Source organism: Pyrgilauda ruficollis, unplaced genomic scaffold, assembly GCF_017590135.1.
Source record: "Pyrgilauda ruficollis isolate IOZ18807 unplaced genomic scaffold, ASM1759013v1 scaffold55, whole genome shotgun sequence".
Taxonomy (NCBI): Eukaryota; Metazoa; Chordata; class Aves; order Passeriformes; family Passeridae; genus Pyrgilauda; species Pyrgilauda ruficollis.
This window is the reverse complement of record NW_024527155.1, coordinates 2974499-2988676: the sequence shown is the minus strand read 5'-3', so window position 1 is coordinate 2988676 and position 14178 is coordinate 2974499. Positions and strand designations below refer to the sequence as shown.

General features: G+C 37.4%; 1 protein-coding gene across 14 annotated transcripts in view; it reads left to right on the top strand.

The window, feature by feature from the left end:
• SOX6 (SRY-box transcription factor 6) overlaps positions 1 to 14178 on the top strand; it is a 370312-nt gene that overhangs the window by 340789 nt on the left and 15345 nt on the right. For 12 of the 14 annotated variants that reach the window (XM_041481269.1, XM_041481271.1, XM_041481268.1 and 9 more), the window contains one exon: positions 12480 to 12713. In XM_041481269.1, coding sequence (XP_041337203.1) covers positions 12480 to 12713 — 234 coding nt within the window. The remainder of the gene's footprint in view (positions 1 to 12479; positions 12714 to 14178) is intronic. The other 2 variants (XM_041481278.1, XM_041481274.1) reach the window with 1 other exon arrangement.

Here is a 14178-nt window from a genome sequence, read left to right as displayed (position 1 = left end):
ATATTTCTATTACTTCCTTAGCCACCAGCAGGACTGAGCTAACTATATTAAAAATCATGCTCAATCTGTATTTAAAACATTGCCACTGATTGTGACACCATTGATGAATAATCCACAGCTGTTGGGCTTGTATCATTACCTGAAATCCCAGTTGCCATGTTAAAATATGTGATACATTTGTAGTTAGCAAAATTCAAAAACGAGATTTGAAAGCCTCATAAACATTTGGTGACTGGTATCCAAAATTATAAATAACAGCCAATTAGAGAACTAAACAAGGATTTTTTTTTTCCCCCTGAAACATTAACACTTTAAAGGAAACATAATTCTTTCTATAGGCAGCTTCATCATTTTGTACATTTGATGTTGTCAGTGCTGAAATATACCTGACAGGGATGGACACACCAAGACAGCTTCGAATGCAGCTAAAGCTAAACCCTCTTTTGAACATGACTGACATACATCAGCTGACCTCAGAGTATGGAGTGTAGTCAGGAGATATGGGTAAGCCCTGATTAAATTTCAGGTCAGAAAACCTATGTAATACTAAAGTATTTAGCATACTAAATACTAAAGTATCTAGTTCTCAGTTATTAAAAATATTGGATGATGTGAATAAGTTTTTTTGGTTCGAATTCTAGAAAAAGATTTTCCTTTCACAGATGCTCACTTTTGGGTGGTGGTGCTGCTTCTTTTGAATTGTAAAATGTGCCCAGTGTTAATGGATCCTTCTGGTTTTGTGGATGTGGTCAAATTCTTGGAAATTTGTAGGAAGTGTGTTAAGATTTTGTTTTCTAGTAGATAGAAATCTGCAGGGTAGACCTAACCTTTCTGTTGGCAGTTACTGATTTTACCTTAGCTCAGGTTGCATTGTGGTTTCCTTCAGCAGTTGTATTCAGGGATTCAAATTCCATCAAGGCCTGATCTTAATTTCTACCAAAGAATTGGATCTATTAAAATGTAATTTTCTTGATTGGATCCTAGGCTCAGAGCAAAACCATCTGAATGTTATTGTTTTGCCCCTATCTCACTGTGAGATTTTGTAAAAGAGAAAAAACTTATCTGTAGTTGGTTTTCCTTAGTGAAAATAAGATGCATTGAAAAACTAAATTAATTTTTAGACAGCAAATAGAAGTAGATGAAAATGCCTTATTAGTACTTAACATTTAGTTCCATGTTCATTCAAGTTGATATTTTAGAATCAGGGGCTTGAGAATTAAATATGTGGCCTCACAGTTTGCTATTTGGGAAAGCATACAAAAAGAGTTCTGGGTCTCGTTTTGATGTTTTCATTCACATTTTTCACACTGTAGTTTTCTTGATTCTGTAAACCTTGTGTTTTGTGCTTGCTGCTTCTTTCTTTGATACTATTCTACCAGTGTGTGCTAAGCCTGTACTTGAAAGGTACTAGTTTAGATAGAAACAGTTTTAAATAATATGGTGAGATCTGTCTCTCTACTTTGTCTGGATCTGTGTATTTATCTGTCCTTGGATTAGACTAATGATACTTTTCAAAGTCTCTCAGAGGATAACTTTTGCTATGAAACCTAGCTGTAAAGTCAGTTCTTAGAGTCCTTAGCATGGGATTGGCATCAGCCCATGTCCAGAAATTCATTGATTTAGTGTCCTTAGTGCCTGTGTGGTCCCTTGCAGTGCTTACTGTCTCTTGCTTCAACTTGAAAATTCCTTGGGTTAAAGACTGTGTTTTTCTACATATCAAATCATGGCCTGAGATTACACAGATTTAAGCTTTATCTGTGTGTTCTTGGTATCTTTCAACCTTGCTCCAAGTAAACTAAACTTGCAAGCCAGTTGCAAGATGTATAACAATTGGTAATTGACTGGTTCCAGTAGCAAGGCCTAGCTTAATGTTATCAATTCTAGTTCAGTTTTTTGACCTCAATCCAGGCTTGGAGGAGAACAAGCTGACCTCATCTTTTAGAAGAACATATTCCAGTTCATCAGTAAGCTTAAGAACCCAGTTCTGCAGCATTTCAGATGATGTTGTCCAACATACAAAGTCAACGAATAGCCCAAGATTCCCTGCAGTCAACAGTCAATAGTCTGTCTTTTCCTGTACAGGAAATTAGCTCTTCCCATTCATATTTGGCTTTAGCTAGCCATGTTGGAAGGAATGTTGTAGCAAAATGGGAGATTCTACTTGTCCAAAAGCAAGGACAAGGGAAATTAAATGGTAGAGAAAGAAATGGTGTTAGGCACCATCAAATATTTAACCAGTTGCCAGAACATATTAAAAAAAAGAGTAGTTGTAATTGCATCGGCGGCAGTGAGTGTGGAATCATGTGAAGGAGAGGAATGATTTAAGTGAGGAAGGACAGGGAGGAAAGAACATGTGAGAAGCATGAGAAAACTGAGATACAAGAGGAGCATGAGGCTGATCTCTAAGGCAGAGGAAAAACTGCCACCAATTTTTGTCCCTCTGTCAAAGTGTCATTTCCTCCCTCCCTGGAAAGAGGGCAGACATCATGCCTGTTGTTTTGCACACCTATTAGGTGTATTATTAAAGGAGCACATCTACCGTGTGCTCAAAGCCTCAACAACCTCATAAACACCCAATAGCAAATAATTGCTTATACAAAAGGGTGAGGGCTTCTTCCCTACTTCAAAAAAGGTTGGCTCTGAGCAGCTGAAGAGGCAGGTGAAAGGGAACCATACATTTACAGGCAAATCAACCTTGGCAGGCTGCCAGGACGATCCAAACCTGTGAGGTAACTTGTTTAACACCCTCTTGTTCAGAAGTGTAAACAGCAGGTAGCACAGGCAGGGTAAAGCATCACCTACTTTTGTGACAGTGCTTCGTAAATACCGGAGGAAAGAATTCCTCTCCACGCCAGAATTTGTCGCACATAAATATTTGTAATAGTTGCTATGGCAGTTGAGAGGAGAAAGATGAAAATCAGAAAACAGTGAAAGCTGTCTGAAAACAAAGAAATGTATCCAGAGAACAAGCTCAAGTACTGGAATTTTTATTGCCCTGAATTCTTGTTATAGGCCTTTGAATGCAAAAACACCACTGCAAAACAAAACAAAAAAAAAAAACCCCAAAACCCAAACCACCCAAATCCAATAATTGTACCTTTATATTTGAAGATAAAATATATCTTTATATTAACAGATCTTATATTAATAAGCCCAGATGCTAAAATGTGGCCTTCATTAATTGTAGTTGCCATTTTTAACATCCACGAATCTGATTGTGCCTTATTCTTGAGCGATATCCTTAAATTTTCCAGAATAACTCATAACAGATAGGAATCTGGGATGAAGTACTTGGGCATGGTATTTCAGTTGTGTTGGATGAGATTCTGTGCTTCAGTCCTGGAGTAACTCAACACCTGCAGATGGGATAGGAATAAGATGTCTTTAAGAACACCCCATCACTTTTCTGATGGCAAAAACTTCGTGCATCCCATTGTTGCCAGCATCCCCATAACATCTTAGAGGGGGAACTGAAAAACCTGTGATGGGAGTGTATGGGCTGATCTTTCCATAGCATTGAAACTTATTCCTCTCAGGACATTAATATTCAACATATAGTATGCTTCTCATTTTCAGAATAACAAATCTGAGTGTCCTTCACAACTGTTAACTTGTGATTTTCAGCTGTCTTAGGTATTTTTTTCCCTACTGTTAAATATGAGGCTTTCTTGTCTGACATTTCCAAGCTACAGTAATTGGTTCTTATAGAATAATACCTTTATTTTTAAAAATTACACTTAGGATTTTTGATGTTGTACAGTTTACCACTTTTACAATGCCCTGAGTTTTACATAGAGGCACCTATTAGCACAGTTATAACTAAGAGCTTTTCACAATTTCCATTATATAGTAAAACACTATTTTCAGGAATTTAGAAGGTGGCTGTAAAAAGCAACTGTGGGCTGCAGTTTTACACAGAAAATCTTCACCCATGAGAAAATTATTGTCACAAATGCTGAAAGCATCAGTCAGTATGCGTAGCTATTTTTAGGTGGACTGACTGAAAAATTAAATATAGCAATTCAGTGGTTTAAAACATTTTTTTCACACTCATGTACAGCCACCAGGTGTAAAACACCCTGTGGTCCTGATTCTCTGAGGGTTTCTTGGTAGTGCTCCAATATGACAAAAGAAGCTTGAAGCTCCACAAAATAGTGTAAAATTTCCAGGCACAATTGAATTTTCTGTTGATGGAGAAAGCCACCCTTATATCATACTGAAGGAGGGAGGAATCTTGCCCTTCTTCCTTGAGCACAGGGAGTGGAGCAGAAATATGAATACACTAAGGAAAGAACATGATATATTCTGGCTAAGCACGAGCAATTGGTACAGATTCAAACAAGCCCTCTTTGTACAACTGTCTATTTTTCTTAGTCCAAAACGTGAACAGTTTTCTCCTTCAGAAGTCTCAGTATCTCAGAAATAGAAAAGTGTTTAGGATCATTTGCCTTTCTTCCATGTACATATGCAAAGTGTTTAAGCAAGTGCCTAGTGAAGAACTTGGTAGTGAGGGGAAAATATTTCCTTAATTTGTACTTTGATTTAATTTCACAGGATCAGTGGTCCAAAGAGAGTGTAGTGTGAGCATTGCAGCATCTTCATAAATTCTGCAAATAATAAATGATTGTGTTTTCAGTTTGGCAGGGGTGGTTTCATAGGAATTAAAAAAAAAAGAAATTATTTGTAAATTTTCACGTAAACCTCTATTTCATAGTAAACACTATATTTTTTATCCAAACCAGGTAACTGTGGTAACATATTAAGACATGTCATTGCCATATTTATAAAAACATCTTCCTGTTTTTGTTTACAAATCTCAAATGCCCAGGGGTACCTTACTTGAAAAATTAGCCTGAAGAACAGCTCCTGTTAATGTGCTGGTTTTGCTTCTTTCTCTTCATGTTATATTATTTACTAATTACATTATCAGTTGTTGTAATATCAGCACCCCATGTGAAAGGCAAGAAGAAATGCCCTGTGCATATCCTAGCCCCAGCTCCTTGCTAATTGCTGGTATGACAAGTGAAAACAGCTAGCAGTGGATGGAAAGAATTAGCTATATTGATGCAAAGAATGATGTTGCATCATTCAGAAAGTGACAAATTATTGAAGATGGAATGCAGGAAATGGGTCACTAAAGCAGTGGCTGCAACACATTTTAAAATCTTTTGCTGAGTATTCTGCATTTCTTAGTAACACGTAATTTGAGGGAGGTGGTTTTGTAAAACCCTCTCCCACTGTTAAACATAATTCCCTTTTACAAACTACATTGTACTTAAGCTTTTTAAAATCATTGTTTTGGTAAAGAACATGTGAGCAAGCAATGAACAGTGTTCAGCCACACCTTGAACAATGCATCCATCAAATATGAAGTAAGACTGCCTTCTTTCTCTGTCCTTAATTCCCATCTGTCATTTCTCCATCTTAAAACAGAACAAAGCATTGACTGAAGTATGAATGGATCACTATGGCTCTTGTTCAAACAGGACTTTTTCAACAAAAAAGCTTTTAGGGATGACTGAAGACTGCAGAATTAGCCCCTGTGTTTTAAATTAATGTTGTGTTTTCTGGATGTTCTAGGTGACACTCATGTCATGAGAAATTTGAAATGATGTGAATAACAGCTACACTGGCTGTTACTTTTATGGAAACATTTTTATGTTAAATAGATTAGTGCATTCTTCTTTGTATTTGAATATGATTAATATAGTAACAATAATTGCTTAGCTGATAGACCAGCTGCTTTTTTTTTTCTGAAAAATCAAATCAAATCCATATATCTTCTCAGATACCTAACAATAATTGTTAGCATTTTTTCTCTCGGATTGGGCTGTTTCATCCATGATTTTCCTTTCTGTAGGTCTCTATTTTCCTCAAATGAGGAAACTGTATGAAATAAAATATCAAAGGGGAACAACAGCAGTGTTTGTGAATTGAATAATGTAGTTTGTTGTTAGATCTGATGACTGGCAGTCCCTTACTTCTGGCATCATTACTTAGGCTGAAAAACTTTCAACTTAAATATGATTCATATTTCTTTTCTATCAATAACATAAATGTCAGAATGGGGTTGTTAGCATTTAATTAATTATCTGTGAAGGGTCTTGAAGTCTGCAAGTGGCACATGATTGAAAAATATGATGACACTTAAACACCTCCCCAAATTCATAGTAGAGGCTGTTTCTTCATCCCAATTTCTCTATAGATGTTTCATGGATCTTCACAGAATAACTCTTATGTTGGAGCACATGTGTGACTGTGTCAGCCACCAGGAGCTAAAGCCAGGCCTCAAGCACTAATTAATTGAGTTAATATCCCACGTAATTTAAAGCATTATTTTATTGTTTTAGCTATAGTCCATGCCAAGTTTCCAAGAGGGTTAGCTTTGCCATAGAATGTGGTCAAGAAATCTAAACTGTTTGTGTAAGCCATCAAGCAAGTAGCTGCATTTAGCAGTTTTAATTCATTTATATAGCACAGTTTGGGCAGGGCTGGCTGTGAAGCGTGGATGCGCTAGCAGCTTATTTAGAATTAATGTTTTGGTATTTATTAGGGCACTGCTAACAATTCAGCTTTGAACACTGGTGAGCGAATGGTGGAGCTGAGAGCAGTTGCTTTGATTTCACACGCAGCAGATATTCCGCTCTTAATTTTAGCTTTAGACTTTCAAATGGGGAAAGATGTATATGCAGGTTGTGAGTATGGCTGTGAAAACTGGTGCTGTGTTTTAATTGAGATTAAGTATTTTGCTTGCATATGTAAAACAAATGTACTAAAAAAAGTAAACTCGCTGCCACCAAAACTGAAAACAAGGCACTCTGGAAAATATATGCTGATATATAACTGGCTAGAATTTCCTTCATTTTGCAAAGCCACGAGCCACATGCATCAGCTCACCACAAAGTCATTAGGTCTTTTTAAACTCAGATGAAAAACATTAACAAATACCACAAAAGGCTTTAGTATGGCCCCTTTGTTCATTCACATATGGCAGTTTATAACTCCTGCACCACTTGGGTCGTGTGTTTGTTTAAGCTGCCTCCATCAGGCCAGCCCTGAAAGAACAAAAGACAGCTTGAGCGATCCTAAGCAGGAAATGGGCTAATCTAAACATGGCTTGTGACACTATAAGTAGAATAGAAAGGGGAGGGATTGATTAGTCATTAATGTCCAATTGACTCCATATGGATGTTGCAATAATAAGGCCTTTTTCAGTGCAGTAGCGGAGTTATTGAATTAGAGGTTTATGTTTCCTCAGAGCTGACCTTAGGGAATTCCCAGTTGGTGCTTCTTGTTGATGTTTTAAAGAGAATGGAGTCTCTTAGCGGGGAAAAAGGAAAGTCTTATCATAAGGAAGTGTTGCTTGGATGTAGCTAACCTGTGCTACAGTATATTCTCACCTTTTAGTATTTACTTAGTGCATTTCAGAACCCTTACAGGTGAAAAATTTTAGAGGCCATTTAAATATTGCAGTATTTAATGAATTGCTTGTGGCTTTCCCAGTTTTTCTCCCCATTCATTTACTGACATGCAGCCTGTGAGAAATGTTCACTGCTCAAATTGCAGCTGAATAATATTTGTTTAGCATTTGGAACAAAAGCTGCCTGACAAACAGAACATTTGTGTCACCCCTGTTCCAAACCTTGCCATGTTTCCAAGTGGGTATTTTGCCAGTGATGACAAGACATGCCAGTAAAGAATGAGAAAATCTGAATGGTGTTGGGGATGGAGAAATAAGAGACAGGCAAGGGGCAAAACAGATAAATGTTATTCTACAACTGCTACATGTCACTTAGATTACAGTGAAGTAGCAGTAATTCTTGCAACTTTCTCTAAAATTGGTAACCTAAAATATTAGTTAAATGACAACTCTTGTTTTCTAAGCTTGCCAAAGCTGCTTTTTCTGTTCTGTTCTTTCCGTATTTGTCTTTTTCTATTTGATTTTAACTGCTGCTATATGTTTCACAAAGGCTGCATTTGCGTGTACACAGGCTGAGACCACCACAGGGCACTACTAAGCTGGTTTTTCATTCTCCCTGTTTTTGTGGCATGTCCATATTTATGAGTAACCCGTCTCTTGCAGTAAAAGAGTGACTCCTGTTTGCATGTTTGTCAGGTTCTGGTCTCTGTGATGCTAGCTGTATTACCACAGACAGATATTTTGGAGGTCACAATCAGTTGTTTCCAAACTGGGCAAATATGTCACCTCAGCTTAATAAATAACTGATGAGAGGAGATTTACTACTAACCAGTCATTTTCATACCAGGAACCTAGAAAGATTGTCTTTATTTCTTTGTGTCCTGTCTTGGTGTGTGTCCATGGAAGATGATCTGCAGTCTAGATTAGCCAGCTCCATTGTCTGGGGGGAAGTCAGGGGAAATGTATCACTTCAGACATGAATCAATGGCTGTACTGTGAAGAGTCATTAAGGAATAACAGGGTGACTGACAAAAATCTCTTTCTTTTTGCTGTCACTTCTTTTCTCTTTTTCTCACCTTTTTCTCAGCCCTTTTTTTGCTTTTTTCTATCACATCTATTATTGTTTTCTGGTAACATGTAAAGGCCCAGTCTCAGATTTTGTTGGAGGTGATGTGCAAAATGGAAGGTAAACCCACATCCCAGTAAAGACAGTAGGATTAACCCTAATGTGGCCAAGATTTAAGGAAACATGCAGAAGGAATGATGCCTGTCCTAAAAAAAATTCCTTAGTAAATGTAAGAAACTCAGATAAAGGCAGGAATAAATAAATAAATAAGTAATGTAACTGTTATTTTATGTTTCTTAACATTTATTTCACATGAGGATGTTTATCTTTCTTGATGATCAGATTCTTTTATCTTTCTAATATTCTCAGATTAGAGAGCTCTTTAGAAATGAAAGTATTGTTGGAAATTATTTTCATGAAGCTCTAGCATTTTTAGATTTAGTCTGTGGTGTTTTCTTTGACTCAGTATTCCCTCTCAAGCAGTATGGAATCCAGCTTTCACAGAGGGGCTGCCTGCCATATATCAACAAAAAGAGATCACTCTTCTTTAATCTGATTTTAGTTTTAAATCATCAAAGTTATGACAAGTTGTGCAAATGCAAAGGATCTAGGAAGTAAGGCAGTGAACGCTTCCAGAAGCTAAAAGCGTCACTTTGAGGACAGCCCCTGTCTTTAGGCCAAAATGTAGAGTTCTTTGCCAACTAAGCCGCTGGGGCAGCCAAACTGTACTGCTTTTGCAATAATTATAAATTCTGACCAGGCTCTTAATTCTGAAAATCCCTTCTCCTATGATTGCAGTGTGAAGAGTAACTGGCAGATAGAACATTAGTTACCACAGAGAGACAATTACCAATTTCTCCTCTTGTCTTGCCCTTCACCAGTAGTACATTTCCATTTTATCTGTTATTTTGGGTTCATTAGTTATTAGAATTTCCTGAAAATATTTTCAGAAAGATTTAAAACAGCTACTTTTTTGCACTTGCATATATATATTTTCTTTAAAAATTCTAGGTGTCTCTTTGAGCCTCCGTCACTACTAACTCTAATTATCATAATAGGAAAAAACTCCATACTTTGTTAAATCTGTTGAAATGGTTTTTATAGGGCACAATAAAGTCAAAATATGTCCTTGACAGGATGAAGTATCTAAGATCAACCTTGAAAGCTTGTTATGTGTTTCAACTTATAAAACCTCACAGAGCATATGTGTTTTTGTATCATTAGCACCTCATTTCTAATCTAAAAAGGTACTTGGACCTTCTGACTTCCCCCATAGAATCCCATGCTACAAGAACTATTTTATTGTAATTCTCTGTATGCTGAATATAATTCTGTGGTTCTGAGACAGAAGAGCATGAAGATTATATTGCTTTAGTTATTTGCAGAAATTCATTTTGCAAGTGCTTTTGTGATGGCCTATAGGTCAGCTTGCAAATATTTCCCCAGAGATCAAGCTCAAAGAACATCAACTCTTTGGCTGCTTTTTCAAGTCCTTCAAGTAAAGACTTGCATAAAGCAGATGCAGCCAGAGTTGACCTTCTTGGGATGGTTGTAATTTATTACTCCAAGTAAGAATTGTTTTCTAACATAACCTTTCTATGAAAACAGATAATTTATGGTGATTTTCTGCCTTTTTTTTTCCCTTTATTTTTTCTCTGTTTTTGTTTATTTTCATTCTGTCTAGATTACATCCAGATTAAAAAGCCACCTCTAATCTTGTTCTCAGTAAAACTACTCTTTACCTGCATTAGGCTTGAAAAGTCCAAAATTGTGTTAGAAAGGGCTAAAGACAAACTCTTCCTTAGCTGTAGTGAGTAAGTACCTTTGGGAAAGTAAAAGATGGAAAGACACCCAATGGATTCAGATATGTCTTTCCTGTGCTGTGAGTAGAGCACCTTAATAACAAATTATAACTTTTGCGTAAATAATAATTTAATTTTTTTTGGTCACCAACTTCCTAATTGTCCACATACTAGTAACAGGTTTTTATTACATTATCTTAAAGGATAGAACAAGTGTTACATGCTATATTGGACTTTTCTCAAATTATATAGTTATTTGTCCCAATAAATATTTGAGTGTTGAATTACTATGTTTGAAATTTATTTCAGTTTCTAAATAAATTCGTCCTCTCTCAAAATATGGTATCTTTGATATATTTGTGGTTGGAGGCAACAATGAACAGAGCCTCATTGACCATTTACTCCCCTCAATTGGTCCTACCTGCAGGTCACTCTGCAAAACTGCTCTTCCCTTTTGCAGTAAAAAAGCTGACTGCAGACTCCTGTAAATGCAGAACACCTGTGGCATGGTGCTTAACTTAGCACAGTGCTAAAACAGTTTTGCAGCTCACATTTGCCACAAACCTGTCTTCTTTTATGTGCACGCATGTTAGTATACAAATTGCCAAATTGGTGTCAGTTGTAAAGTAATGGCATGGGAGGCATCATAAATTACCAGGGTGATCCTCAGGAGAAGACACTGCTGTATGCGAATGAGTGTTTTGCTCTCAGGGTAATGTATGTCTTCATCTGGCCCAGTAGTCAGCATATTGCCCTGTGTTGATGGATATAGTCAGCTTGAAACTACACTACATTTCACTGCACAATAAACATGGCTGTCAACACCATATAAAGCAAAATCAATTTATCCTGTATGGTCAGTGCGTTTTAAATGAAATTAATGTACTGTGGACCTGGTGGCAAAAAGGTAGTGTATTAGTTATGCATCCTCTGTTTTAGGGCCCCTTTTTCATGCAAATGTGTTTCTTATATAGAATTTTTAAAAAGGTATGCCTATGTAATGCTTTCACTCTGAATTAGGAAAATTGATTTTTGCACAACTAAAAACTTGTGCCTGTATTCAGTAAAACTGCAGTGTTTTGTTTTACGTAAATAATTAATCTTATATTATTTGGCAGATAAATTCATGTTGGTAGCTGTTATAGTTTATAAAAAAAAGGAGGCCTATTGCTGTACTAATTTGTTGTCAAGTATCTTGTTTTTTCAAGGTATTAAGTTATATGACCAGTTTGATAAGGTCTAAGACTGTCACTCTCCCACTATAAACACTTTTTGCCTTTTTTATAGTTAAGGTATAACTCTGAAAACATATCTTATCATCACAACTGCAGAAGTTTTTTTCCAGTAAAAGCATGCCTTGGTCATCTGTTTCTCCCATAGTAACCAGTTCTACACCTCAGCTCTGTGATCTCTAAAGCCTCATGAGGCTTTGCTGTGTGTGGTCAAGAAACAGGGCTGGATGCATTCAAAAACCCAGTTAGGGCTGGCACGTACAAGCTGAATTGATGGCAGATAAAGACAGGACACTGGGATACACTATGGCCCAGCAGGCATGGAGCTGGAGTCCTTGTCTCCTGCCCTGGAGGCTCCAATGTGCTGTGTGTGTACCTGTAGGAGGGAGACAGTTTTATTACATATGTGTGGTTCAAATGCTCCAAAGCGCATCTAGAATTCAATCAAAGCAGATGCAACTTTAAAATGTTCAGCTCCAAATAGAATCTGATCCATACAAACAGCAGCATGTACCTGGTGCACTGTATAATTTATTTTATAAAATGTTTGGCACGTGCTTCACTGCTCAAGCAGCAAAGTTGTCATTGGCTTGTGTCAGCAGGCCTATATCAGTTTGGATTCTCAAATGTAACTTTTATGTGAGTTTTGTTGAACATTCAGAGAATGTATTTTATGGTAAAGCCACAAATGGAAACCTCATCAAATCTCCATGTATTAATTGGAGAAATACCAGTGCAATTTGTTTCTTCAATTTGATGTTGGGTCATCTCAGGTGGGCAAGCCTGCCCAGCTACACTGAGACCACTGGTTGCCCCATCTCTCTCTGTCTTATAGGTCTGGCAGCAGAGAGAGAGAGGGAGCCAAAGAGGCTAAAATAAGCACAGCACTGAAAGCGCTTTCCTAATCCACGTAATAATGTTTTGCATCCATCTTGTTTCCTCCTGCCCTGACGTTACAGGGAGTAAAGCAGTGAATGGCTCTGCAGCTAAACTACAGCAGTATTATTGTTGGCCAACAGGAGGGGCCACGGTGGCTGAAGCCCGGGTCTACCGGGACTCGCGGGGCCGTGCCAGCAGCGAGCCCCACATCAAGCGGCCGATGAACGCCTTCATGGTCTGGGCCAAGGACGAGCGCCGGAAAATCCTCCAGGCCTTCCCCGACATGCACAACTCCAACATCAGCAAAATCCTAGGTAAGCACAAAGCAACGGGCAGCAAGCTGTGTTGGCAGGTTTAGGTTGGGTGTTAGGAGGAAATTCTTTACTGGGAGGGTGGTGAGGCACTGGCACAGGTTGGCTGAGAGGCTGTGGATGTCCTGCCCCTGGAAGCGTTCAAGACCAGGTTGGATGGGGCTCTGAGCAACTTGGTGAGGGTGTCCCTGCCCATGGGACAGGGTTGGAACTGTATGATATCTATGGTCCCTTCCAACCCAAACCATTTTACAGTTCTATGGACTTCTCTAATTTTAGGACATATCTTTTTCTGGGAGATGTTCACCAAAATTAGAATTACTGAAACTTATGCAAATGAAGAGTCATGGCTTGTTTTCATTTTTGTTCCCTTTCTTTTCCCTTTCTGCCCCTTCCCTAATACTTTTTATTGCCAACAGCAGTCACGACATGCTTTAAAACTTAGAAGCATTGAAAAGGAATGTTTTGTGAAATCTCTTGTGAGACTGTGTCCCAGTAAAGTCCCAACAACTGCAAGACCCCATTAGAATGCACTTGAACTACAATCACCTGAATGCAAAATGGGACTTGCTAGAGTAAATACTGGCATAAAGTTAAAAAAGTACAAAATCAAAACCAGAGGTTTATGTCAGACAGTGCAACATCAAGAAAAAACCTGACACAGTTCATAAGACCTGTACATGCAAACCTCACATCCAAAATGATTGGTTCAAAATATTGCAATGTCCAAAAAGCTAAGCACTAGAAGCATGCAATTAAAATATTGCTCAGTTAATATTTAATTTATATAGGTCGGGACAATCAGGGAACATTCCATGAATTTCATTTTGCCACTGTGCAAATAAATGGACTCATTTTTGAGAAATTTTGATTTGCTTTTTAAGACCCCTCCAGAGAATTAGAAACATACGTGAGAATGAGTGGTGAAATGTTAAAACCTATATTTGCTTTTTGAGTCTTTGAAGTGAAAGACAGATTTCAAATGTAGCTCATAATAAATAAAAGTAAAAATCAAGTTTCCTCTGTAATCATTTTATTGTAAACTCTGAGTTCAAATACAAAGTTTGTTGCATGTTAGTTCAATCAGAAGCAAGAATACATAGAAATAAATGTTACTTTGTCCTGAAACTTCCAAAAACTTTCTTGTAGTTCTCATATTTTTGTCTCCCATATAAGTGAGTTATATGAATAGCCTTTCAGTTTTGTATAAAACCTTCACTGTTTCAGTGTTGGCAGCTGTAGGGAATCTATATTATTTGTGTGCATTCTGTGAAAAAAACTATTAGGAGCATAGTAACTGTATTCATTAAAATGTAAACTTCCAGCATAAATATTTCAGAAGTGCCAGCAATTGAGTGTTTGTTAACCATGGAATTAACCTGTCAGTATCTGCTCTGCCACAAATAAGTCTATGTCCATATAATATCTGTGCAACTTTTCCAGGACAATGAGAAAAGAAACTGAAATA